General features: G+C 45.2%; 1 protein-coding gene across 2 annotated transcripts in view; it reads left to right on the forward strand.

Annotated features, from left to right (window-relative positions):
• LRP8 (LDL receptor related protein 8) overlaps nucleotides 1-26,184 on the forward strand; it is a 194,754-nt gene that overhangs the window by 80,325 nt on the left and 88,245 nt on the right. For both annotated transcript variants that reach the window (XM_040408155.1, XM_040408154.1), the window contains one exon: nucleotides 13,167-13,295. In XM_040408155.1, the coding sequence (XP_040264089.1) occupies nucleotides 13,167-13,295 (129 nt within the window). The remainder of the gene's footprint in view (nucleotides 1-13,166; nucleotides 13,296-26,184) is intronic.

A 26,184-nucleotide genomic window follows, 5' to 3' on the forward strand; every position in this document is an offset into this window, starting at 1 on the left:
GTCAGGGAATCTGTCACCAGTATGAACCCAGTGCCTGAGCTGAGTCCATTGACGCCTATGTTATCCCAATCTGTTGCAGCGTTCCGGAGATACAGGGCTTTTTCTTAATATGCTAATGAGGTGTAAAGTGCACTGAGGGCGGGCCCAAGCTCTTTTGTGCCCCCTTGCTCCTCTGCTCTTCTTCATCAGTCACTCCTTCCCTCGGTTGTGGCGTTTCCTAGAGAAAATGACTTATTCTTTATGCAAATGAGGGCTTCAGTGCACTGAGGGCAGGGCTTGCCCCTCGGTGCACCTCAACTTTCCAGTGCCGGCCATGCCCTTCAGTGTACTGAAGCCCTCACTTGCATAAAGAAATTAAGCCTGTTTAACGCTAAAATCATTTTGATCAGCTGGATCAACCCTACCAGACAGTGTGGCTCATTGTCGAGGGTGGATTCTGCTGATTGGTGATCTGCAATGTCCGTCTACACTCCCAGGCTTCGTCATCTTGATGTGATCCGTGGGGAAACTTGCTGCACCTAAATAGGATTTGGGTGTTTCCTCTCCTGACCAGTGCATCCTGGATAGTGTTTACCCTCCGGTCGTTGGTCGCTTTGATGGTGTCATCGGTGAATCTTGTACACACAAGTCTGTGAAGCAGCACCTGTACAATTCCATAAAGGGCTGCTGAAATATGCTGCCTATAGGTGAGGCCGGATAATGTCATGCAGGGTTGTGGGAAATTTTTTACGCTCTTTTTTTATTTTTTTTAACCCTCAATAAAATAATAAATGGAAAAAGACATATAGTTTCCATGGTGCATACAAATATCCTTGGGCAAAATCAGTAGTACCTATAGTAGTGCATTTACACAACAGCTGGAGCGTAAAATTGCTAATCTCTGCGTCCTGCAGATAAAAATATATATAGAAAGGAATATTGAAAGTTCAGCTTTATCCCATAGGCATATCCAAACCCACGGAGAGTAGTGAGTCCTGGTGAGCGTGTGGTGTAGAAAGAGTAAGGGATTCATCAAAAATTCCTTACTTTTATAGAAATTATCAAGACAATTACATATTTTACAAGTTTCTCATAGACGAACTTAGCATTTATTCTATTGAGTGGCTCAGGTAGACATCTGACTCGCAGCAATAGTGACCAAGAATAGTACTCCAGGGTATAGAGACTTATTGGCAATGCTCCATGGGAAACAAATATGCAAAGAGGTACCCATGGTCTGTGGAATACCTCTCATGTGTGAATACACACCTTAAAGTCAGTGGATACATGAGCGATCTGAGATTCTCTTAGGTGTGAAAGAGACCTTTTGTGGTTCCAGGGAGAAATTGTTCCCCATCTCTGGTCAAGATTTTGAAATCAACGGGCATTGACTTGTGGCACGGCAAAAGTTTGCTTGGTCTGCATGTCTTTAGGGACTCGCTGTGCCGCTGTACAATACTCTTTCAGGTGCCATATATTGTGAGACCTGCGATGGAGGATGCAAAGCCTTCATACAAACTTGGAGGCGTACAGAGGTCCAGTAAAGCACCATGCACCTCTATGCGTGCCCTGAGCCATAATAATTGAATTCTAACGTTGTCACTACATCAGTTTTCCAATCACCATATTTTTCAGACTATAAGACGCACCAAGAAGATAATGAGAAAAAAAAATATTTTTCATCTGACCCCTCCCCAAGCTCCATCAGACCTCAGATAAGCCCCCCATCAGACCCCCATTCCATCTCAGACCTCCATCAGACACCCATTTCTCCTCAGATCAGACCCCAAGCTTCATCAAACCAAAGATCAGACCCCCATTCCTTCTTAGACCTCATATCAGCCTCCCATTCCTCCTCAGACCCAGACCCCCTTTCCTCCTCTGATCAGAGCCCCAAGATCCACTTGATTAATAAAATAAAATAAAAATATGAACTCACCGCTCTCTGGTCTTCTGCAGGCCCATGCTGCACAGAGTGAGTTCAGAGTGCGTGCCTACGTGCAAAAAAAAAGATGCTGTATGCAGTCAGGACACATGCAGTGAGGCGCCCGGAAGAAGACCAGGGAGCGATGAGTAAAGCCACCACAGCGCCTCCTGCATGCTGATGACTGCTTCCGTAATGGAAGCGGTCATAAGCATTCACAGTATAAGACGCAGTGGGGGGGGGGGGGGGGTGTTAAAAAGTGTGTCTTATAGTCTGAAAAATACGGTACGTTTTTCCAATTATCTAATATGATATGCAAGTTATTCCAAAGAGTCCTCTTCACTTTATCTTACAATAACCATTCTGTAAACCAGAAACTTTCTGAAATTAAAATATAAAAAAAGCATATAAGAGGCAGAAAGAGCTTTACGTGGAGGGTCTGTTGTGCTGCCATTTTCCTACAAGCATTTAACATTGCTTTTCACATTCCCTTTCTTTGTCCCTCAATGGGTTCCTTTTGTATGAAATCTAAAGAATATCCGCTGTTGTCTGATGTTCCGTCTATTGGGTAAGAATTCCCGTGTGCCGTACATTAGCCTGATTGAGGAATGGTGGGGGAAGAGACCCTTCCTGTGGATACAAATGACAGGGCTGTATCCCCACCGAGTATGTGTTTGTGTGTACAGTCCAGGTCAGGGGATTAAGGGGCCTCATTTTCCCAGCAGAGAAAAACAAGCCTTTTCCGTTCAGCTCCGCGGGCCGGCGTCGACGTAGGCAGAACGAGCCGTGGTCATGTCTATCTGCAGCTTCGCAGGTTCAGAACCCCTTGCGATAGTCGAATCCATTAGGTATCTGGCATACGGCACATAAACATTGTAGAAAAGGAGACTGAACGTAATTTGTTCACTTTGTTACACACCTACGCAATGTGGCGACATGCAGCTACCGAGCACAATGGCTGCCATTGCCTTTTATTATGTACAAGAGGCCTATGCACTGAGATATTGTGCCCAGCTCTATAGAGGTTTAGCGGGTTGGATAATATTGGCATTGAGCGCTTTTGCATTTTGGGCTACTTTATGTTTCCGTCTTGCTCTGTAATCCTCCTGCTCTGATTTTTGGTTAAATGACTAGTGCCGGGGTTACTATGTGACCCAGGCATTGTGGGCGCCGTTCACACCAAAGGGACACATGATAATATGCTCGGCCCCCATGCGTAACAGTGGAGCAATTGCTGTTCCCATGGAGCAAAAGGAACAGCGTAGGACATTAATAACCTACCGCTTTGTCCTCTGTTTGCCTACCGTGACCCCGATGACTCCCTGTTTACTCAGTCGCCCCCCCCTTACATTTGCATGCAGCTTCGATGCTTGCTGCAGCAGAGGTGATTTGTATTCTAATGGCGGCTGTTGTCTTGGAAACGTGCTGGGGACCTGGAAACTCGTGTAAAGGAAGGGAAGTTTTTGCAGGCATTGCTTGCCCATCCTCAGGATGACCACAAAAAAAAAAAAAAAAAAACATCCGCGGCCTGGTCTTTTTGCTGTTCCTAGAGGATCTAGATCGAGCTTGGCATAGGTGATGGTCCTGTCCTGGCTTTATTTCAGGCGTGCATAGTCCTCTAATCCCTGCTACACCGAAGGCTTTGCACGTTATTAAAATTTAATCCTACTGATCTGGACGTGCTGGGTCAAGAGACCGGAGCGTATTGTGTGCGCTTTCTATTCACTTACAACAATAGCTACAGATCGATCTCCTAATGACGGGCTCTTTTTACATCTGCTCGAGAATCTGTGGTCTACGTGGAGGTTCCGATTCTGAAACGATCCTGGTGGAATGTCATGATTTATGAACGTTTTGCAGGTTTCAAGTTATGGATTTTTCTATAATTGTAATCGATAAGAAAAAAAAAAAAACTTCAACAGAGAAGACTTGTCTCATGGCAGGTAATAAGCCATTGATTTCCATTCTCCAGACCAGCTTTCTCAACTCCAGTTCTCAAGGACCACCTGCTGGTCATTTTTTTTCTTCAGGATTTCCTTAGCATTGAGCAAGTGATATACTGGTAGTTATGGTCAATTCATCAGGACTTACCACCGGTATTAATGCTGTGGGATATTCTCAAATCACGACCAGCAGTTGGTCTCTGAGGACTGGAGTTGAGAAACACTGCTCTAGACCGAGCACCAGTCTTTCTTCTGACGTTTCCAAAGGTCATCACGTCATTGGTCTTAACAAGGGGAGTTTCACCTTTTTGTACGGTTCCTCCAGTATGAAGCATTCTCAGTTGTGTTTGCCCTTGACAGATACCAGTGTAGATTCATCGCATTCTCTCAGAATTTTATGGCAGTGATGTCACCAAGCGATCTGGAGGAATGAAGCCAAAGATGTTCTCACTTGGGGTTCCTTCAAGAAACTGGTGGAGGCACCAGCTCACGGGCTTCCAATAATACAATTTTAATTTGTCATGATGATATGTCAGAAAATTGCTAAAAAACTGTGGTTGTGGAGGGGTTAAAACTGGGGTTGAAGGGTGACAATAAAACAAACCTCCAGAAAGGTCAAGATAGGGAGTTGCTGAAAGGACACAATATCAAATAACATATAGCAAAGGGTGTTCCTGTAACCTCAGAACAAACCGGTCCTTCAGGTAATGTATACATGGGTATGATCATGTAGTAACTCTAAGTGTCAAGCTTTGTCGCACGCCATTGCCGAGGAACAAATCCCAACTTTTTTGTTCTCTTGACAGTTTGGAATAGTGGGAGTGGTTAGTTATGCTAATTAGGTACATGCTCAATCTATCAACTGTGACTTTTTAAAAACGTGCAAAAAAAAGTGCTAAATCTTTCACCAGCAGGGGGTGCTGTGCAAAAAAAGGGCAGGTTTATCAGACAGAGGGGCAGTAGTGGCGTAAAAAAAAGTTGCAAATTATGGTGCATGCCATATGTGTGCAATAATTTAGGACTTTTTGGGCTCTTTGCCACTTTTTTTTTTTTTAAAGTTTCGATAAAAGGGGTGGGGCTTAGTGGGCGGGCCGCCAGATTTACAGTAACTTACATAAACTGGCGTAAGTATAGGCGAAGTATACGTCAGCCCGTGGCGCACGGAGTGCCAGAGATGCGACTAATTTATAAAGAGGCGGCTGCCTCACTCCGGCACAAAGGGATCAAGACTGGGGTATGGAAATGCCATTCTTGAGAAATGTCCTGCAGTGTGCGCTGTCGAGAAATTGATAATAATTATAATTGATATCATTAATATTTCTAATAATAATGCCTTAAAAAGGCCATTGCTGCACCATGCTAAAAAAAAAAAAAAAGACACATAAAATGCCAACAAATTGATAAACCCGCAAAGCAAAAATAAAAACACTTTTACATCTTGCATTTGAATTGTTTCCCATAGGCTTTCGGCTATCTTTTGAAGTTGAGATTATCTCAGCAAAAAATGTATCTAAAAACATGTGCAAGAGACGCCGCTGAAAACCTATGTGTGAATCCACTCTTAAAGGGGTTGTCGCCCTTTTACAAGTGATCGCGTGTATCCTCAGGATACATCTGATTAACGGGGGTCTGACACAACCAACCAAGGCACCATTTGTCCTAAAATAATAGAACAACTTATACTTACCCATTTTATCCTCTGCCCCTTCCTCCACCCCCGCTCTGATCCCCCTCACACTGCAGCCATGACTTCACCTTCTTGGATGCAGTGATGACATGTCTACCGCTGCAGCCAATCACCGGCCTCTGCAGTATACAGCACATGACCGCTGAGGCTGGTGATTGGCTGCAATGGTCACATGGAGTATGCCGGGTACAGCCAAACAAACACATCTTGGTGCGGGGATAAAATAGGTGAGTGTGTACTAATTTATTATTTTGTACCAGTGCTGCCTTGGCTTCCTTTTTTTTATTTATTTTTTAATAACTTGGACGACCCCTTTTTAATAAAGTTTTTTTTTTTTTTTTTGGGATGACCCAGAGCACCCACGCATTGTATAGGTGGCTCATTGTAATGCCGTAGGGAAGTTGAGCGCTTGCTTTCGACATTCACATCACATTAGAGATGATCGATGATGGTTCCAGCAGTCGAGACGCCCTCATTTTGAGGGAGCCTTGTAGAAAAATGGGGTCATCCAAAGTAGACATCTCCTTTAATTAGGCGTCTCTATTCCTGACGTGTATTTTCTGGGTCGCAAGTTTGGAATAACTTTAATTTTTTTTTCTTCTTTAGCCGTAAGAGATTTGCCTTAAGCCATTATGTAAATGATGCGTGCATGCTGTCACACTTCGTACGTTCTCATATTTTCTGACATGCTATGCTTATGGAAAATATGTCAGAGAGGGAGCGATATTAATGCTTGTCCTGGATGCTGGGCGCCGCAGTACAGGGTTTTACGAGGATATTACACAAGGAATTTAGATTCATACATCTTACCTGCTGCTGGAGCCGCTCAGTGATTAAATGCGCTCCCTGAATAGCAATGACATCAGAAGAATTTCTGGACACTTTTTTTGTTCCCTACGACCTTGGACAAGTGACATTATTAGCACTTTTTTCATATATTTGGGCTGGGCATTGCATGAGGAAGAACAGTGTGGTATTATAGCAGGGTCTAATAGGCAGTGTCGGACTGGCCCACCAGAGGATCCTCCGGTGGGCCCCAAAGGTCCAGGAGAAAACAACACTTGGAGACAGTAAATTGCCACTAGCGACTGTGTTGATCATATGGGAGTTGGGCCCCGAAAATAATTTTCTCTGGTGGGCCTTAAGAACTCCAGTCCGATCCTGCTAATAGGCGTCTAGTCAATTACTATAAATGACATGCAGTGCAATACAGAGGCATTGCAGTATATTATGATCAGAGGATCGCAGGTTGACGTCTACTGGGACTTGGGTAGAATAAAAAAATGGAAAAAGTTTAAAAAAGTGAAAAAGTAAAAAGACACTTTTTTTCCTTTTTCATTTTTATTAAAGGGCATCTCTCAGCAAATTTGTACCTAAAAAAAACTGGCTGACCTGTTGCATGTGCACCTGGCAGCGGAAGGCATCTGTTTTGGTCCCATGTTCATATGTGTCCGCATTGCTGAGAAAAATAGTGTTTTAATATATGCAAATTAGACTCTAGAAGCAATGAAGGCATTGCCGTTACTCCTAGATGCTCTGCTTTGTCTCAGACAGCGTAAAAATAAAATGAAGAAACAACACCAAAATTTTGTTCAAACCACCTCCTGTTTCAGTGTGGCACTAATGAAAAAAATGACAACTTGTCCTGCAAAAAGCAATCCCTCACACAGCTCTGTTGCTGGAAAAATAAAAAATATTATAGGACTTTGAATGCACAGAAAGAAAATGATTTTCAAAAAAATTTTTTTTTTTATTGTGCACAGTAAAAAGTACAGATTGTACAGACTCTTGGAATAAAGTTATCATGTAACTTATACCACACGGTAAACACCACAAAAACAAAACCCCGAAAAACGTGGAGGAATTGCTGTGTTATTTTGTGCTTTCTGCCCCCCCAAAAATAAAAAGGGTTTTCTGGGAATTCAACATTGATGGCGTTAAAGTTTTCCGGGATTGAGTTCAGTCATAGGGGCTCTATACCGGGAAAAAAACGCTTCAGTTTTGTCCCCATTCATTGTCAATGGGGACAAAACTGAACTGAACGGAATGCTCCAAAATGCACTCCGTTCCATTTTAGTTTCGTTCCCAGACCAGAGAGCAAACCGCAACATTCTGTATTTTGCTTTCCGTCCTGGGAAAAACGGATCTGGCATTACCCCCAATGCAAGTCAATGGGGACAGATCAGTTTTCTCTGCCACAATAGCAAACGGATCCGTCCTCCATGGACTTTTAATTGAGTTCATAACGGATGCAGACGGTTGTATTATCAGTAACGTTAGTGTAGCCTAAGGCATCAATATCTGATGGGTTGGGGGCCAACTCCTGACACCCCTGTTGATCAGCTGTTTGAAGACAGGCGGTGCTCCAGTGAGAGCTGTGGCTTCTTCCTAGACCAGTGATGTCACGGTCATTGATCACATGACCTACGCACAGGTCAGTCCCATTCAAGTGACTGAGACTGGGCTGCAGTACCAAGAGCAACCACTATACAATGAATGGCACTGTGCTTGGTACATAGTGAGGAGGCCACAGCGCTCACCTGAGCACCACAGCCTCTTAAAACAGGTGATGGTGCCACAAGTTGGAACCCCACCGGTCCAATATTGATGACTTATCCTAAGAACAGGCCATTAATATTGCACTTCCAGAAAACCCCTTTAATAAAAGTTATATAATACATTTAGATGTATTTTAATAGTGTCTTTTAAAAATATACAAATCATCCCGAAAAAAACAAGCCCTGTTGTGGACATGAAAAAAATAAAATAAAAAATAGGCCACATCCTTAAGGGGTTAAGAATATTCTGTATGTGTGCAGAAACCTTTGCAGAGTCTTGCTGTGAAATGTTTGCATTGCCCAGATTTAGCATCCGCTCTTCTGGTTTGCTTTGAGTTCACATAATTACCAGGGGTCCTATATAAATCCGTAGCATAAAATCTTGTGATGTCTCTTTAAATTTGGTCTCTGGACAAACTCTGCTCTATCCCATTAGAAAAACTGAACCCTACTACATCAATATATGTGTTGTGTCCATACGGCTGGTAACTTCGTCTGTATTTCTGGGCAGAAATGTGTGAAATAACAAGTCCTACCTTCCCTTTCTCACAACGCCAGTAGGTCCCTTGTGTCCTCTTAGGGCAGATCTGAGAAGATGATTCGGCTTCTTGTAATAAGTGTTGTCAAGGCGCTTGGATAATACTGTAGTCGTTCCGAGCAAACTTGTCAAGCGGTAAGATCTCTTGCTTGGTTTGTGAGACATTTTGAAGGACTGTTTGGAGCAGGATCCTGGTGAGGGACAGTAGGTAGAATTTCGGTTACATCTTATCTTATTTCTGTAGTGATCATCTACTTCACAGAGCGCACTTACAAGATTAGACTATATGAACAGAAGTACTGGGAGACCTACACATTGCACCTACAGGAGCTTTTATGACACCCCATTCTAAATCCATAGGCATTAATATAGAGTTGGTCCTCCTTCTTTTGCAGCTACTACTCTTCTCGAAAGGCTTTCTAAAAGATTTTGGAGAGTGTCTAGAAATGTTTGCCCATTCACCCAGAGGAGCATTTGTAAGGTTAGACACTGATGTTGGAAGAGAGAGCCTGCTTTTCAAGCTCCTTGCGGCCCAGTCAAGTTCTTCCATACTAAACTCCTCCAACCATGCCTTCGTGGACCTTGCTTTGTGCACTGGGGCACAGTCATGGTGGAACACAAAAGGGCCTTTTCCAAGCTGTTCTCATAAAGTTGAACTTGGAAGCATACAGTTGTCCAACATGTCTTGGTCTGCTGAAGTATTAAGATTTCCCTCCACTGGAACTAAGGGGCCTAAGGCCGACCCCTGAAGAACACCCCATAGCATTATCCCTCCTCCACTAAACTTTTATCATATTATGCTAATTAGCCTCTAGGAGCAGGGGGGGGGGGGGGCGTTGCTCCTGCTCCTAGAGGCTCCGTTCTCCCACCTCTGGCCACGCCCTGCTACACAAGATTGACCGGGCCAGGCAGCCTTCACCTCCAACTGCCAGCCCTATGCGCTGGTGAAATCTCAACGGCGCAGGTGCAGTGAGGAAGCCGGCAGCCGGCGAGCGCTCTTCACTCACTGCGCCTGCACCGAATACTGAACGGTACGGCGAAGGCGCAACATTTACACGGCAGACAGGACCGGCAGTAGGAGACCAACGCTGGCCTGGCCCTGTCAATCTAGTGTAGCAGGTCGTAGCCAGAGATGGGAGAACGGAGCCTCTAGGAGCAGGAACAACGCCCCCCCCCCTGCTCCTAGAGGCTAATTAGCTTATTACAAAAATTATATTTCGGCAGTAACGGGGGCATAGATAAGAGTAGGAACAGGCTAGTTAGGTTCAGCTGACATTAGCGATGTGCTAATGTCAGCTAGTTTAATAGGGTTAATTCTGGTGACAGAAACCCTTTAAATATCAAGGTAAGGCCTCATGCACACAACCGTTTTTTTTTTTTTAAGGTCCGCAAAAACGGGGTCCGTAGGTCCGTGATCCGTGACCGTTTTTTCGTGGGTCTTCCTTGATTTTTGGAGGATCCATCGACATGGAAAAAAAAAGTCGTTTTGGTGTCCGTCTGGCCGTGCGGAGCCAAACGGATCCGTCCTGAATTACAATGCAAGTCAATGGGGACGGATCCGTTTGACGTTGACACAATATGGTGCAATTGCAAACGGATCCGTCCCCCATTGACTTTCAATGTAAAGTCAGGAGTCCCTTTTATACCATCGGATCGGAGTTTTCTCCAATCCGGTGGTATATTTTAACTTGAAGCGTCCCCATCACCATGGGAACGCCTCTATGTTAGAATATACCATCAGATTTGAGTTAGATTGTGAAACTCAGATCCGACAGTATATTCTAACACAGAGGCGTACCCATGGTGATGGGGGTGCTTCAGGTTAGAATATACTAAAAGAACTGTGTACATGACTGCCCCCCGCTGCCTGGCAGGTGCTGCCAGTCAGCAGGGGGCAGACCCCCCCCCCCCCCTGTATTTAACTCATTGGTGGCCAGTGCGGCCCCCCCTCCCTCCCCTGTATTTAACACATTGGTGGCCAGTGCGGCCGGCCCCCCCCCCTCCCTCCCCTGTAGTACTGTAGATTCATTGGTGGCCAGTGGGCCCCCCCCTCCCTCCCCCTCCTAATTAAAATACCCCCCCTATTATTGGTGGCAGCGGAGAGTACCGATCGGAGTCCCAGTTTAATCGCTGGGGCTTCGATCGGTAACCATGGCAACCAGGACGCTACTGCAGTCCTGGTTGCCATGATTACTTAGCAATTTTTAGAAGCATTATACTTACCTGCGAGCTGCGATGTCTGTGACCGGCCGGGTGCTCCTCCTACTGGTAAGTGAAAGGTCTGTGCGGCGCATTGCTTATAGCACAGACCTGTCACTTACCAGTAGGAGGAGCGCCTGGCCGGACACAGACATCGCAGCTCGCAGGTAAGTATAATGCTTCTAAAAATTGCTAAGTAACCATGGCAACCAGGACTGCAGTAGCATCCTGGTTGCTATGGTTACCGATCGGAGCCACAGCGATTAAACTGGGACTCCGATCGGTACTCTCCGCTGCCACCAATGATAGGGGGGGAGATTTTAATTAGGAGGGGGAGGGAGGGGGGCCCACTGGCCACCAATGAATCTACAGTACTACAGGGGAGGGAGGGGGGGCCGGCCGCACTGGCCACCAATGTGTTAAATACAAGGGAGGGAGGGGGGCCGCACTGGCCACCAATGAATTTAAAACTGGGGAGGGAGGGGGGTGTGCCCCCTGCTGCCTGGCAGCACATGATCTATTATAGGGGGCTATGATACGCACAATTAACCCCTCAGGTGCAGCACCTGAGGGGTTAATTGTGCGGATCACAGCCCCCTGTAAGAGATCGGGTGCTGCCAGGCAGCAGGGGGCAGTCATGTACACAGTTCAAAGTATAGTCTAACTAGAAGCGTCCCCATCACTATGGGAACGCCTCTGTGTTAGAATACACTGTCGGATCTGAGTTTTCACGAAGTGAAAACTCAGCTCTGAAAAAGCTTTTATGCAGACGGATCTGCGGACGCGGATGCCAATCTTGTGTGCATCGGTTGTCATTTAAAAAAATAGGACAGGTCATATTTTTTGACGGACAGGAAACACGGATCCTGGATGCAGCTGCAAAACGGTGCATTTTCCGATTTTTCCACGGATCCATTGAAAGTCAATGCGTCCGCGAAAAAAAACGAAAAACGGCACAACGGCCACGGATGCACACAACGGTCGTGTGCATGAGGCCTAAAGTTGTTGCACCCAGTTTAATAATGACTGGCCATTTTGTAGTGCCAATTATTAGCCTATATGTGCCCCAGTCATGAAGGGTTCTAAGAAGGGGAGTACGTGGAACATTCCTTGAAGGTTACGTTATGTATCTTATCACGGTATAGTTCATACTGTAGACGACTTCATAGAAGGCCCGTCAGGCATAATTACGGTATATGGATTGTTGGGTTATACCAAAAAAATCAAGGACTTGCCTATAGAAAGGGCTCTGGTGCTGGAGGGGGCCAAATGCTACATAAAAAGAGTCTGGTATTATAAATGGCAGGGCCCACGTTAAAGATTTTGTATTGGGGCACAGGGGTTTGAAGTCACTCCTCTGCAGTGAACCTGGAAGTAGCCGACTTTGTAAAACTGTTTAGTAAATGTATTCAGGTGTCCTATATACATTACAGGAAACTGGTTTCCATTATAAGGGCTTATTCTTTAGACTTGCTAATAAATAGTTATTTAGCCACATTAACAGCTAAGCTGGGGGCTGAATGTGTTCAAGCTGCTACTTAGTAACAGGGAACACAGCCCACGGGTGACTTCACTGGGTCTCCGCACTCTTGTGGAGATTCGACTCAAATTGACTAAGAAAGACTATGGGTGCACCAGCAGTGTGCGGCGTGACTAATTAGCCCCAGTTACAAGGGGAATACTTCCTCTAGACGAGGCTTGGGCTACACTTGGTTGTTCGACACTTGTCCTGGCTAGGATCGCTGAGTAGCAACGACCCCATAGAAATGAATGCTATTGCAAGAAATCCAGCCGTGTTGGATTTTCTAGTGACTGCCACAGCGATCCCATGCATTTCTATGTGATCAACGTCGCTCCAATCCTGGCCGTGACCAGTGTGGCCAGGATTGTAACCCTAGCCTTACTGCAGAGCTGATCTGGGTCTGCTAAGACCCAGCAGCTTTGGCAGTCACCTGCCAATCATTGAGCACCTTTTTATTCAGCGATTTGAGAAGGCAGGAATGGTAATAGACCATCTGTGTGGGGAGACTGGTTGTCACTGAACCTGCAGCTGCACAATCTCAACGCAACTGCAGACTCGGCATGTTCAGAAACGTTGCACAGTTGCATGCAGACCTGCTGGGCGTAACAGGAAAATCTGGTATTTTTCTATTGGTGGTCTGTCAAACTAGAATTTTCTCAGTTGCCAGCACCCTCTAACACCTAGCTTGCTGTAGGACCACTGTTTTTTAATTTGTGTCTAGAGGAGTTTCTTAGGTGGAATTTTTGTTTTAGATTGTCCTAAATGAAGCATAACTCATCTCTTCTCAGCTCTCACTGTTCCTCATTCTTCTTTCAGCTAAAGCAACCTGCATGGAGACAGACTTCACCTGTGACAACGGCCACTGCATTTCAGCCCGCTGGAAATGTGATGGTGAAGAGGAATGCCCCGATGGAAGTGATGAGTCTGAAGCCACCTGCAGTTACAGTGAGTGTGCCGTAGGCCTCTTCCTTCAGTTGAGCCTCATTAAAGCTTCATAAAATTACTACCCACCTCTGGAAAATGAGTACATGCATTCCAAGGTTGTTAAATTTAATAGCCTTATGGCAGGAAATAGATACTAAAACGAGCAAACTATTTAGGTATTGTTCATTGTGTACCAGCCACAGATAATGAAATGAACTTTTTTTTCTAAATGTGTATTTTTTCTGCTCTATCTTGCTGCCATCTTGCCTGAGCTACTAATCTGCCCTTTTAACAGCAGTTCAGAGACATGCTTTATGGCTACCACATGGACATCAGAAACTGTAGCCTGCCTATAACTCATTGACTTCTATGAGTGAGTGTTGTGGGCACCTTTCCTGAGGTCACTGTCTGCCATGAGGTGTAGATTCATCCTGGTCTGGAGATAACTCTTCGACTTAGACAAGAGAGTGTTGTGGTCATACTTTGTGAACTTTGCAGATGTAATTGTGCAGGGAGGGGGAGAAGGTGAGCTTATGACCGTCTCCTTTTGCCATTAGACGATCCTGTGTTGCGGTGTCTGCCTCCAAGGTGTGGAATTACCCTGATAGAGATTTCACCTATCGTTGTAATCCTGCCTGTCATGGTAATGAGATGACTGCTGAGAGTTGGACTCTACGGAACAGAAGGCTTGATCTCATTATGAGGCTCAGTAGTCAATGTCACAGCTAGAGGATTTAAAGGATTATTCCATGCCACAATAGTGACATGGAATTTAGAAAGTACATCACTAAAATTTTGTAAAGTTATGATTTAACCCTTTACGCGTTTTTACGGCGGTCACTGAGGGGTCCTTGGGCCGGAGCGCCGCCTTTTTACCGCGGCACTTCAGCCCAAGTTAGCGCTAAAATCATACTCTGTATCTCCGTGCCCGCAGCTACCAGAGGTAGCTGAGGGCTCGGGGCTGTGATCAGAGACCGTGACAAGTGGTCTCTGATCACCAAAAATGTAAGAGAGGAGGGAGAAAGCCTCCGGTGCAGTGATCAGGTCCCCTAGCTTCCCCATAAGGGAAAGCTGGGTCCTGATCCTCACCGCCACCCCCCCCCCCCCCCTGCCCTTAAGAAAGATGGCGGCGGCCTGGCTTATGCACACACTATAAGCCGGCCGCTGCCGCCCCTGCAAAGGTCTCTCTCCTCTGGAGAGGAGTCAGAGAGATGGATCTCAATTATGCCCCGATTGGGTCCCCCATTGGGGCAATATGGCCCCCAGATATGTTAATAAAGTTCCAGGCCCCCCCCCCTACCCCCCGTATAATAATAAAAACAAAAAAAAATGACGCAGACTGGTTACTGTGCTGAGGATCTGCCTTCAGCACAGTAACAATCAGGGACCAATAATAATGGTCCCTGATCATGTGATGATAAATCCATCATGGAGATCACATCCATTATATTTAGGACATGGGCTGTGCTTCTCTCTCCCCTCAGTGCAGTTCTTCTGTGAGGAGAGATCAGACTTCTGTCCTTGCTGTGCGATTTACTGTGGAAAAAAAAATATATATATATAAACTGTCCGTCCGTAACTGGCGGTCAGTGGTGTCCGTCAGTGACGGTCAATTATTGTCATTAGGGATCCTGTGTCCGTCTGTTACTGGCGTCCTGGGTGTCCGTCACTAGTCTATTGGGGACGGTCAGTTATTTTCATTTCTTTCTGAGCTTTGTAGTAAAAAAAAAAAAATGGCTCAGAGATTATTCAGTGCAGAGCAGGCCTGTGAATTTCTCTGCTCTGACACCGCTTCAGAGGCGGAAATAATTTCAGATAGCGGGGACACTAGCTCCGCTTCCATCTCCAGACCCCATAGCCTTATGGTGGCAGAAGTCACCACTTCATCTCATTCACCACCCAGCGGTCCCGTCCCTTCTACTATGTGGGTTCCTGCTACTTCATCCCCCCCCCCCCAAGTACCCCAATTTTTATCCACTCCCAAAATTAATGTGGACGTCACCAGTTTTACCCCTTATGATTTTTTTTAATTTATTCGTGGGCGATAAAGTCCTGGAGTTAATTGTGCAGCAAACTAATCTGTACACCACACAGTTTGCTGTACAAAAGCCCACGTCTATCTATATAAGACAGTGGACCCCCACAAATGTCCCTCAAATTCAAAAATGTTTGGGGCTTACCCTGCACATGGGCATTGAAAAAAAAAAAAAAAAAAAAAAAAAAGCCCCCGAACTGACCCAACCTATGACCGCCTAAAATAAGACCCCTTATTTCCCTCCTTAGGGATTTGGTCTTAAAATTATATACCCCTGATAAAAAGCCGTCCGTTGATGAATTTATCCCTTTTTAATTTTAAAGGCCGCCTTCCCTTCCGTCAGTTTATTCCCTCCAAGCGTGCCAGATATGGGGTAAAATTATATAAGTTGTGCGAGAGCACAACCGGCTACACCTGCGGTCTGTCTGTTTATGAGTGCAGAGACTCCCAACTTAACCCCCCAGGCTGCCCCGAAAAAATTGGGACATCGGGAAAAATTGTGTGGGATCTATTGGCGCCATTCCTACACAAAGGGTACTACATGTACACCGATAATTTTTACACTAGTATACCCCTTTATAAATCCCTCCATGCTGTAAACCCAGGGGCTTGTGGGACAGTCCGTAAAAATAGACTGGGATACCCACAACCGCTGGTGTCCAAGCGTTTGGAGAAAGGAGCATCCTTCGCACTTGCAAGTGACCAGCTGCTTGCAGTGAAGTGGAAGGACAGGAAGGATGTCTACATGCTAACCACCATGCACGGAGACACCACAGTAGCAGTTAGGGAGAGGGGGGGTCCAGCGGAGAAACACAAACTGGTCTCTGTGACCGACTCCAATAAATTTATGGGAGGTGTAGACCTCTTGGCCCAGTCGCTTCAACCCTACCTGGTGAAGAGAAAAAAACAGGGCCTGGTATAAAAAGGTAGCAGTCTACCTCATTCAGATTGCTACCTACAATAGTTTTGTTTTATTTAAAAAGGCCCAAGGAACCCTCAACTTCCTCGAGTTCCAGGAGAAGGTGGTTGAAAGTCTCCTGTTTGAGTCCCCTGCACCTGGGCAAGCCTTTAATTCTGAGGACGTTCGAAGGCTTTCAGAACGCCACTTCCCTCACCCCGTCCCTGCCAGTACCAGCGAGACATATACTCAGGAACGATGCCGGGTGTGTAGCATGCTGTATCATGATATTGGCATGATATTTTTTATTTGGAGGATCTCTAATGATTGAGTTCCTCACCAGTACACTAAGGGCTTATATACTAAGGGATGTCTAGAAATCCTGACCTCATTTTGGGAATTAGTGATCCATTACTGTTCCTACAGACGGTTCTGGACACTGTCCTTTTATATTTTTACATATTCTGTAGGTGACTGGTTTATGGTGTGCATAGCGGTTTCTACCTTGCTGGGCAGGGGCCTGTTATGGTGCACCGCATCACTTAGCACGTTCGTCTCTCATATAGGGATTGATAGGGCTAAAGAGACGTTGTACGACCAGTCACTGTCCTTGAATGCCACCATGTCATTATTACAATTTTAATAAAAACCATATATACTCATTATTTCATCCTATAATAATTTTGCACTCCGCATGCTTACTACACCACTAGATGCATGTTTTAAGGGATCTAGTTTTTAAAATGGGGTCATTTATAAGGGTTTTCTATCATTTTGCAGCTCAACACCATTACATGTGTGCAATGGGGCCTGAACCATTTTCAGTTTATTATCTGAAAGGCCCCAGGTGCTCATTTATGTTTGGGCCCTGCCGTGTGTCAAGACATAAGATTAGAGCCACAATGGGGGTATTTCTGAAGACAGGAGAAATGGGGTGATACATTTTGGGGTGTACTTCTTCATTTTCATGTGCTCTGTAGAAAAAAAATCTGTCTTTAAATTGACACTTTTGTGTAAAAAATGAAAATTATTATTTTTTCACCTTTTTTAGCATTAATTTCTTTAAAAAAACTAGTGGGTCAAAAAAACTCATTACACCCATAGATGAATACGTTAAGGGGTCTAGTTTTCAAAATGGGGTCACTTTGGGGGGGAGGGGTTCTATTATTTTGACACTTATAAGCCTCTGCAAACTTGACTTGTTGCAGGAAAAAATATGTACTTCAAATTTTTTTTAAATTAATGTTAAAATGGTAAGTCTCCTAAATAAAAATAAAAAAGTGCAGCCAAAATAAAGTAAAGATGTGGAAATATATTTCTGATAAAAATATTGAATAGTATTTATGTATGTATGTGAAATATTGCAGTTAAAAATAGGAAAATATGCCAATTTTTTAGTTCTTTTTTTAAAGATGCGCATATGTTATCGGTAAAATTTTACCACCTAAGCAAAGTACAATAGGTGACGAGAAAACAATGTCAGAATTACTTTGATGTGCAAAACCTTTACGAAGTTATTCTCTGTGCAAGTGACACATGTCAGATTTCCAAAATCTGGCTTGGTCATTAAGGCCCAAACAGGCTTGGCACTAAGGGGTTAAGCCATGGGTCATTTTCTGATGTTACATTCCCTTTAATTTAGTTAGGCAGTGGGAGGATGAATCACTACCATCAGATGTTAATGGACGATTCCTACACTTATTAAAATACAGAAAAAGTACCATTTGTTTCAATGCAAAAAGTGGTTGTTGTACTTGGAAGAGCAATGCAGCCTCCTCCATTCTTGGAGTTGGTGGCAGTCCCAGCTCATGGACTGGCCACTATCTTCTCTCAAAGCTTCAAAATGATTAATGCTAAGATTATTTTTGTCGAAAATTGTTTGTATATACAGTACAGACCAAAAGTTTGGACACACCTTCTCATTCAAAGAGTTTTCTTTATTTTCATGACTATGAAAATTGTAGATTCACACTGAAGGCATCAAAACTATGAATTCACACATGAAATTATATACATAACAAACAAGTGTGAAACAACTGAAAATATGTCATATTCTAGGTTCTTCAAAGCAGCCACCTTTTGCTTTGATTACTGCTTTGCACACTCTTGGCATTCTCTTGATCAGCTTCAAGAGGTAGTCCCCTGAAATGGTTTTCACTTCACAGGTGTGCCCTGTCAGGTTTAATAAGTGGGATTTCTTGCCTTATAAATGGGGTTGGGACCATCAGTTGCATTGAGGAGAAGTCAGGTGGATACACAGCTGATAGTCCTACTGAATAGACTGTTAGAATTTGCATTATGGCAAGAAAAAAGCAGCTAAGTAAAGAAAAACGAGTGGCCATCATTACTTTAAGAAATAAAGGTCAGTCAATCAGCCGAAAAATTGGGAAAACTTTGAAAGTAAGGGCCATTTGACCATGAAGGAGAGTGATGGGGTGCTGCGCCAGATGACCTGGCCTCCACAGTCACCGGACCTGAACCCAATCGAGATGGTTTGGGGTGAGCTGGACCGCAGAGTGGAGGCAAAAGGTACAACAAGTGCTAAGCATCTCTGGGAACTCCTTCAAGACTGTTGGAAGACCATTTCAGGGGACTACCTCTTGAAGCTCATCAAGAGAATGCCAAGAGTGTGCAAAGCAGTAATCAAAGCAAAAGGTGGCTACTTTGAAGAACCTAGAATATGACATATTTTCAGTTGTTTCACACTTGTTTGTTATGTATATAATTCCACATGTGTTAATTCATAGTTTTGATGCCTTCATAGTCATGAAAATAAAGAAAACTCTTTGAATGAGAAGGTGTGTCCAAACTTTTGGTCTGTACTGTATATAAAATAATTTTTCAATGAAGAGGTTGTCCGAGATTTTTACATTGATGGCCTATCCTCAGGATAGGTCATCAATATCTAAATGGCGGGGCGCTGTCTCCTGGAACCCCTTACCGATCAGCTATTTGAAGAGGCCGAGCTGCAGCCTCCTTAATGCATACCATGCACAGTACAGTACATTGCATAGTGGCTGTGCTTGGTATTGCAGCCCAGGTCGATTCACTTGAATGGGACTGAGCTGCACATAGGCCACGTGACATCACTGTCCTAGGGAGAGGCCACAACATTCAGTAGAGCACCATGGTCTCTTTAAACAGCTGATCGGTAGGGTAGGTGCCAGGAGTCAAGTCCCCTACAGTCAGATATTGATGACCTATCCTGGGGAAAGGCCATCAGTATAATCTCTGACAACCCCATTGCAGTGCGCCAGTCCTGCAGGGTGAGCGAATATGAGGTCACAGGGGTAGTTAACAAACCGAGGGTTGCTCTTGGTACTCTGTTTGTTTTTATTTACCCTGGGCAGGCGTACAGCAGTGATGGAGAGGCTGGCACATGAATCCTCTGGGGCACTCTCTGTGTATAGGGACCCGGCCAGGTGGTAGGTGAGGTGCCCTGGGTGTTGGAAGTTTAATGTGCCGGTGGCAAGATCCCTTATAGTTCGCGACGCCAGTGCCGGTAACGGTGGCACACCGATTTGTTGTAGGAATATTTGAGGTACACAAAGTTGCAGTGAACCAGAACTTCTTTTTACTGAACAGTTCAACTATTTACAGGTTTCAGTTAGTTCCACATGTACAATGTTGGTAACAGGCAGGCTTCACATAAGTGGCAGGCAAAGTCTTTGCAAGATACTCAGAGGGAATAACACTTACAGATCAGGCTGTATTTTCCTCAGATCCTGTCTGGCTTTCTCCAAGGCCCGTATGCCCTATAGCTGGCTTTATCCTTGGGTAGGGAAACCTTCCTCTGGTGTAAATCCTCTTGCTGTAAATATCCTTCTGCCCTTCAGCTTTCTACATAGCTGGATAAAAGTGGCTCTGCACTTTACTTTTCAAGGTGCTAGATATCTTCAGGAGGCAACTTCTTCTCCTAGGTTAACTTCTGAGCTTTTCTTACTCAGCAACCTCAGGCAGGCTAGACTGAGCTACTTAGCCTCCTGGACTAGACTGCACTCCCCCTTTCCTGTCTGGGCCTAACTATATATACTAGGGGGTTCTCTAGCTCCCTCTACTGCCTAGGAGGAGGAACTACACCCCTAACAGGCCTGGCACACAGGAGATAACATAAAATTATACATTACAATGCAGAATGCAATATAAAATACCATAGCAATTCCCCACAGGAGGTGGGGCAACATGACCCTTAGTAGTGCCCACCCTTACGTAGTGGGACACTACACCATTAATGCAAATAATTTTTTTTATAGTAGAGGTGTCGGGAGTTGGACCTTCACCAATCAGATATTGTCGACCTGTCCTAAGGATAGGCCATCAATATGAAAATCTCGGACAACTCCTTTAATGCATGTGTTGTCTGCTAAAGAAAACCCCTTTTACACTTGAAGCCAGCCCCGTGGGGGCTGCAGGGGAGATGTAGTATGTAGTATTACACGCTGGCCTGTCAAATGAACGACCATGTTGTAAATGAACGGTCTTGTAGTTGGTAAATTTTGGGTATGCAAACCCCCCCCCCGGGAGCACTTCCCATTGCCACTCAGGAACACCCACTTATGCTTGGGACTTACATAAGCCGTGCCCATGTTCAACCCGAGAGAGCCTGAATTTGCCTGGACTGTCTCTGAAATATTAGGGACAGTTCCTAATATCTCAGTCCCTCATGTACACTGCCTTATTCGTTTTTGCAGTCTGCAAATTGCGGATCTGAAAAACACGGAGACAGAACATGTGCGTTCCGTATCTTGCGGATTGGTACGTCCTGCCCTCTGTTAGACATGCCTATCCTTGTCCGCAAAATGTACAAGAAGAGGACATGTTCTATTTTTTTGCAGGTCCGCCGAACGGACATACAGATGCCGACAGCCCATGGAGTGATGTCTGCATCTTTTGTGGACTTATTGAAATTAATAGGTCCACATCCAATGCGCCAAATATGTGTATCGGATGCGGAACGAAACTACGGTCGTGTGCATGAGGCCTTAGTTTGGTTGATTACATTTGGCCTTGATGAGGAGGGAAGCTAAACATCATGTAGGGTCCCTAACACTGCTGACCCTTAGGCAGTTTCCTATTATAATACCCCAGATTTATGCTTCTAATTAATCCCATACGGTTTTCCTTTTGATTTGAGCTTTTGTACGTTGGAAAGGGCAAGTATTAATATCTCGTTTTGTAGTATAATGTTTGTCTCCGCGCTGTTCTGGAGCCGCAGGTCACGGCAGCAGATTCCCACGCTATCTCATGCGTCAGCCGTTCGTGGAATTTTTCCCCGTCCATCACCCAGTCGGCAGAATCTCCAAGATGAGATTTCGTAATGCTGTTATTTGCCTTAATAACGAGGACAGAGATTTCATTATCAGTGCGAAGAGCCTGGATGTTTCTGACACTGTAATTAATCTGACATCTGTCTCAGGGACGCAGATCTGATCATAGACCCATCTCTTCAAATCTCTGGCGTGGGGGGAGGGGTGAACCTCATAGAAAAAAACTATTTTTATTTTATTTCCTGAGGATATTGTGTGCAATGATGCTAAAATTTCACCGTCCTCTGAGATTGTTAGGTAACATTTGTCATTTCAAAACACCTTTCTTCTCTGGAGAGTCACACGGTACAGAAATAGAGGCTATGAAGGCCGATGACACGAGAGCAGGATTTACCCAGTGACCTTCATTGACTACGTTACTGCAGGATGACCCTATTTTGGCCACCATGTCAGGAGCACTAAAGTCATCACAATGTTCTCTAGGATACGGCACCGCCGTCTGTAAATTAGTTTGTATGGTGACCATAGGGATATGTTTTTACTTAGAATTGACACCTCAGCTGCTGCAGAACCTCAACCATGGATTGGTGTATATATCGGACACGTATCTCATGTAAAAAGTTTCCTCTGAGATACCTATAATGCTGTTCTTAGTAGATATATAGATATATATCCCTCAAGATTTTTAAGGTTTGACCATAAGAACCAGGATTATAATGGGTTAAAATCATACTTGGCAACTTGTCATAGCAGATTTGGGATTGATTGTGGCAAGCGAAATGTGCATTTTTAGAGCATGGACATGCCCCTTTTTCAGAGGACCCAACCCTTTCCCAGAATGTTCAACCCATACTTGTTTTGAACATACTTAACTTTTTAAGACAAAATAGGTCCTGTGTCACGGCTGAGGATGGGGGAAACCCTCAGCCGTGCGATGTCTCTCTGAGATATAGCTGTTAGGCCAGGACAGGAATCAGGGAGCAGGTCACCTCCTATCACATCCCTAATTCTGACCCTGTCTCCTAGCCGTATGAGCCGACCCTGATGGTGGGAGGGCTCATACACCGGAACCTGTAATTCCTACTAGCCCTCAGGGTGGCCCTGGACTAGGAGCAGGGTAAGACGACCTGTTCCTCCTAGACACGGAGCAACAGGAGTCTCACTGGCCAAGCTATAAAGGAGAAGGGAAACATATACAGACATATGGCAATGGCAGGTAGTTGAAACTAGTATCACACCTACCTGCCACAGACACACAGCCTGGAACCCGTGCACAAGTGCTGCAGTCCACAGCAACATAGACGGACACAGCACACACCAAACATCACACAGGAACCCAGGAACCATACGCTGCAATAAACATAAAGAGACACCACTAGACATAACATAAGAAGATCAATGTCTAAACATAAGTTTATGACCACAAGGGTGGCCCTCTCTGGCAGATGGTATAAGGAACCAGGAGGGTGCCTCCAGCTTACAAACAAGGCTGGAGTACCCCTCAGACCTCAGGTCTCAACTGAGGATATATAGCCCAAAGTAGCCACACTCATACTCAGACACACCCAGTGTTCACACACAGAAGGGAATTAACCCTTCTCACACCAGGGAAGGGAAGACAGCCACTTAAAGGGAAGCGCACACCAACACACTCACCTGTTACCGCCGGCAACGGCATGCGTGGCAACCATGTCCTGAGGAACAGCCAGCAGGCCGAGACACTGCCACCACATGCACACAACACCAGACGTTGCCGCGGACAACCACAAGTGAAGGGAGGCGTCACAGTGCACACAAACATAACCTCGTGCTCAACAAACAGACATACAAAGTGCATACCTACACACACACCCAACCAGGTGTAACTGCATGCACTTGACAGCAGGCTGCCCAGCAACAGCTCAGACTGCCACACTGCCAAGTACCAACCATGTTGCCAGCGGCAACCACACGTGAGGCAACATATAAACACAAAATGCCATAGGCAACCGCATGCATAGACAGTGAGCAGCCCAGCAACAAGCTCAGGCTGCTACACTGCCAAGAACACCATGTTGCCAGCGGCAACCGCACGTTAGGCAAAACACTCACAGCTGCGGTGAACAACCAAATGACCGCTGACAACTGCAAGCGGACTCAAAGAGTCACGACCATGACCATGGGTCGTGACATCCTGTCCCCGGAAACACCCCCAAACCATACAGGACTGCCAACTTACGGGTGGGACATACATACATACATACATACATAAGCTCTGTCCTACATAAGCTAGGACAGCTTGAATTCGCAGGGACTGTCTCTGGAAAATTTCAGGACTGTTGGCAACTATGTCTGAAGTAGTGGGTCAAGGTGTGGAGCTGGAACTTAAAGTGGCCCTGGAAAAATAAAACTAAAAGTGGCCCCCAGGTTGTAGGTAGGTTCTGATTGACAGAAGGCTGATGAACAACACAGGCGGGGACAAGTGAAGTAGGTGGGGACAGCAAGATACCGCCCCTGCAGAACCAAATACCACAGTGCAGCGCAAAATACTGTCGTCCCCACAGCAGTATTGAACAGCATCACCATCTTGAGGATGGTAATACAGTTTAATTTTAGGAGGGCACTTGCAGCTGCCAAGTACCTGATGCTTCAAGCATTAATGCTGAGAGGATAAGATTGTTGGGTACCTTGCTTGCCACAGTGAGGAGGGCTCAGGAAGCCCCCTGGGCATCGGCCAACCAGGAAAATTCCCTGTAGGGTCTATGGAGAGTTTGCCCCTCTATGGGTCTAATGACGCGGCATCCTGGTGCCAAATATAGTTAGAGCTCATGAAGGGATTCTTTCGAGGAGCAGAGATCCTAAAATGAAGCTTCACCTTTTAACATCTTCTGACGTGTCACTTGGACATGTCAGAAGAAGTCATCGGTAGGGACAAATGGTCAGTGACTCCCATTGAATACCAGAATGCAGAGACCATGATGTTCCACCAAGAACCATGCCCTTCTTCAGACTTGGTGATCTGCGGATCTAAAATTCTGTAGTTGGAAATATCACACTTGTAGAACCTGTGTGACTGTAGTTTACCACCACCACCACCGGACCCCCAAATAGGGCAAGCAAACATATTTGGTGGGCACCACACATTGTAAAACTGCTTTAGATGTCTCAGCACCATCCTTCAACATGGAAAGAAAATCTCAAGTCATGGGTGAATTTACTAAGACTGGTGTTTAATACTACAGCTTTAATAATAAATGCACAGGAGTAAGATTTGCCAAATTTACTTATAGTGCAGGCCCCTAAATAAATTTGGCACATCTTCCAGAAGTCCATGCACCTAAAAAACTCATTTCTGACATAGTTTTGCTCTATAATTTATGTCAGTTTCTGGCTTAAATCACAGTAAATTTGTTGGGCCGCTGCAGAGTAAAGCTCTTAGCAACCAATCACAGGGCAGCTTTCATTTTTCAAGAGCACAGTAAGAAATGAAAGCTGTGCTGTGATTGGTCGCCATTGGCAACAACAGCAGTTTCCCTATTAGACAAGGAACTCTAGTCATTTCCTACTTTTGCTTATTTCTTTCCCCTTGGCGCTGTGTAAATAAGGAAATTTCATCTTAGTGCTCATTCACACAGCAGATTGTGCAAAGGCATTCCCTGACTGTAACTGTTCTTTTTTTTTTTCAATATGAATGCCGTGGACCCTCTCACAGTTTAAATGGAGCTTAACTGCAAGCTCTCGCCGGGTTCCAGTGGCATCTAGCTAGACACCATACCGGGAAAGGACATATCCATTCTTCGCCCAGTCACGGCTATAAAACACAGTCGCACTCGCATGGAGTGACGAGCAGCATCACGTTGAAAACAATGGGAGGCAGATTCTGCAGTTTTTTTGGTGCAGAACCTGCTCCAGGCACAGGGATCTCAAATCTCCCGGACATTCAGGGAGTCTCCCGCTATTAGATAGCGGTTCCCTGACACCCGCATGTGAAACAATATATCCCGCAGAGAAGAGAGATAAGAGAAGTGACAGGACAGAGTTTACATTACAGGTTGAATTAACCCTTTAGGGTCAAATTGGCTTCTCAAGGAGATATATATGTTAAAGGCATCCCTTCTTCTGTCTCATCCAGTAGCTATAAAACTATTGAGAGAGATGTATTTTTTTTTTAAATACATTTACACATTTAACCCTCCATTTTAATTATATTATTTACCCCAGTGTTAAATTCACACCCCCTGGATGCTTTTTTTTTTTTTCCTACAGTGGGGTAGATAATTACACACAGGGTTTTAAAGAATAAACTTCCAGACTCAGACCAAGAGCCGACTCAGCGAGTCAGCAAGTGAATCGAAGCATCCGCGCATGCGCATTGCGCAACCTAAGCTTCGGTTCACTTGCTTCTTGTCAGCTCAGCGAATGAACCGATTCATGTGAAAGATCCGAACTTCCCATCTCTAGTTTACTCGCAGTAAACCTTTCCGGCAACCTGTAGCAGTGTCCCCTTCTCGGCGCGTGCGCACAGTGCAAGAAGAAGCCGATGCCAGCAGTCCGCAACGGCGCATCAGGCTGAGCCTGTGCGCACGCGTGGGATCTCAAAGCGGGAGGAGGGGGAGGGAGGGAGAGGCGGCACTGAGGAGTAGAAGGCGGCGCTGGGCACGAACGGCCATGCGTGCGGCCGGGCACCATGCATCCACAGACCTCCCCTGCTTGGGCACTTTAATTCAATGA

The sequence above is a fragment of the Bufo bufo genome, chromosome 9, assembly GCF_905171765.1.
Source record: "Bufo bufo chromosome 9, aBufBuf1.1, whole genome shotgun sequence".
Taxonomy (NCBI): domain Eukaryota; kingdom Metazoa; phylum Chordata; class Amphibia; order Anura; family Bufonidae; genus Bufo; species Bufo bufo.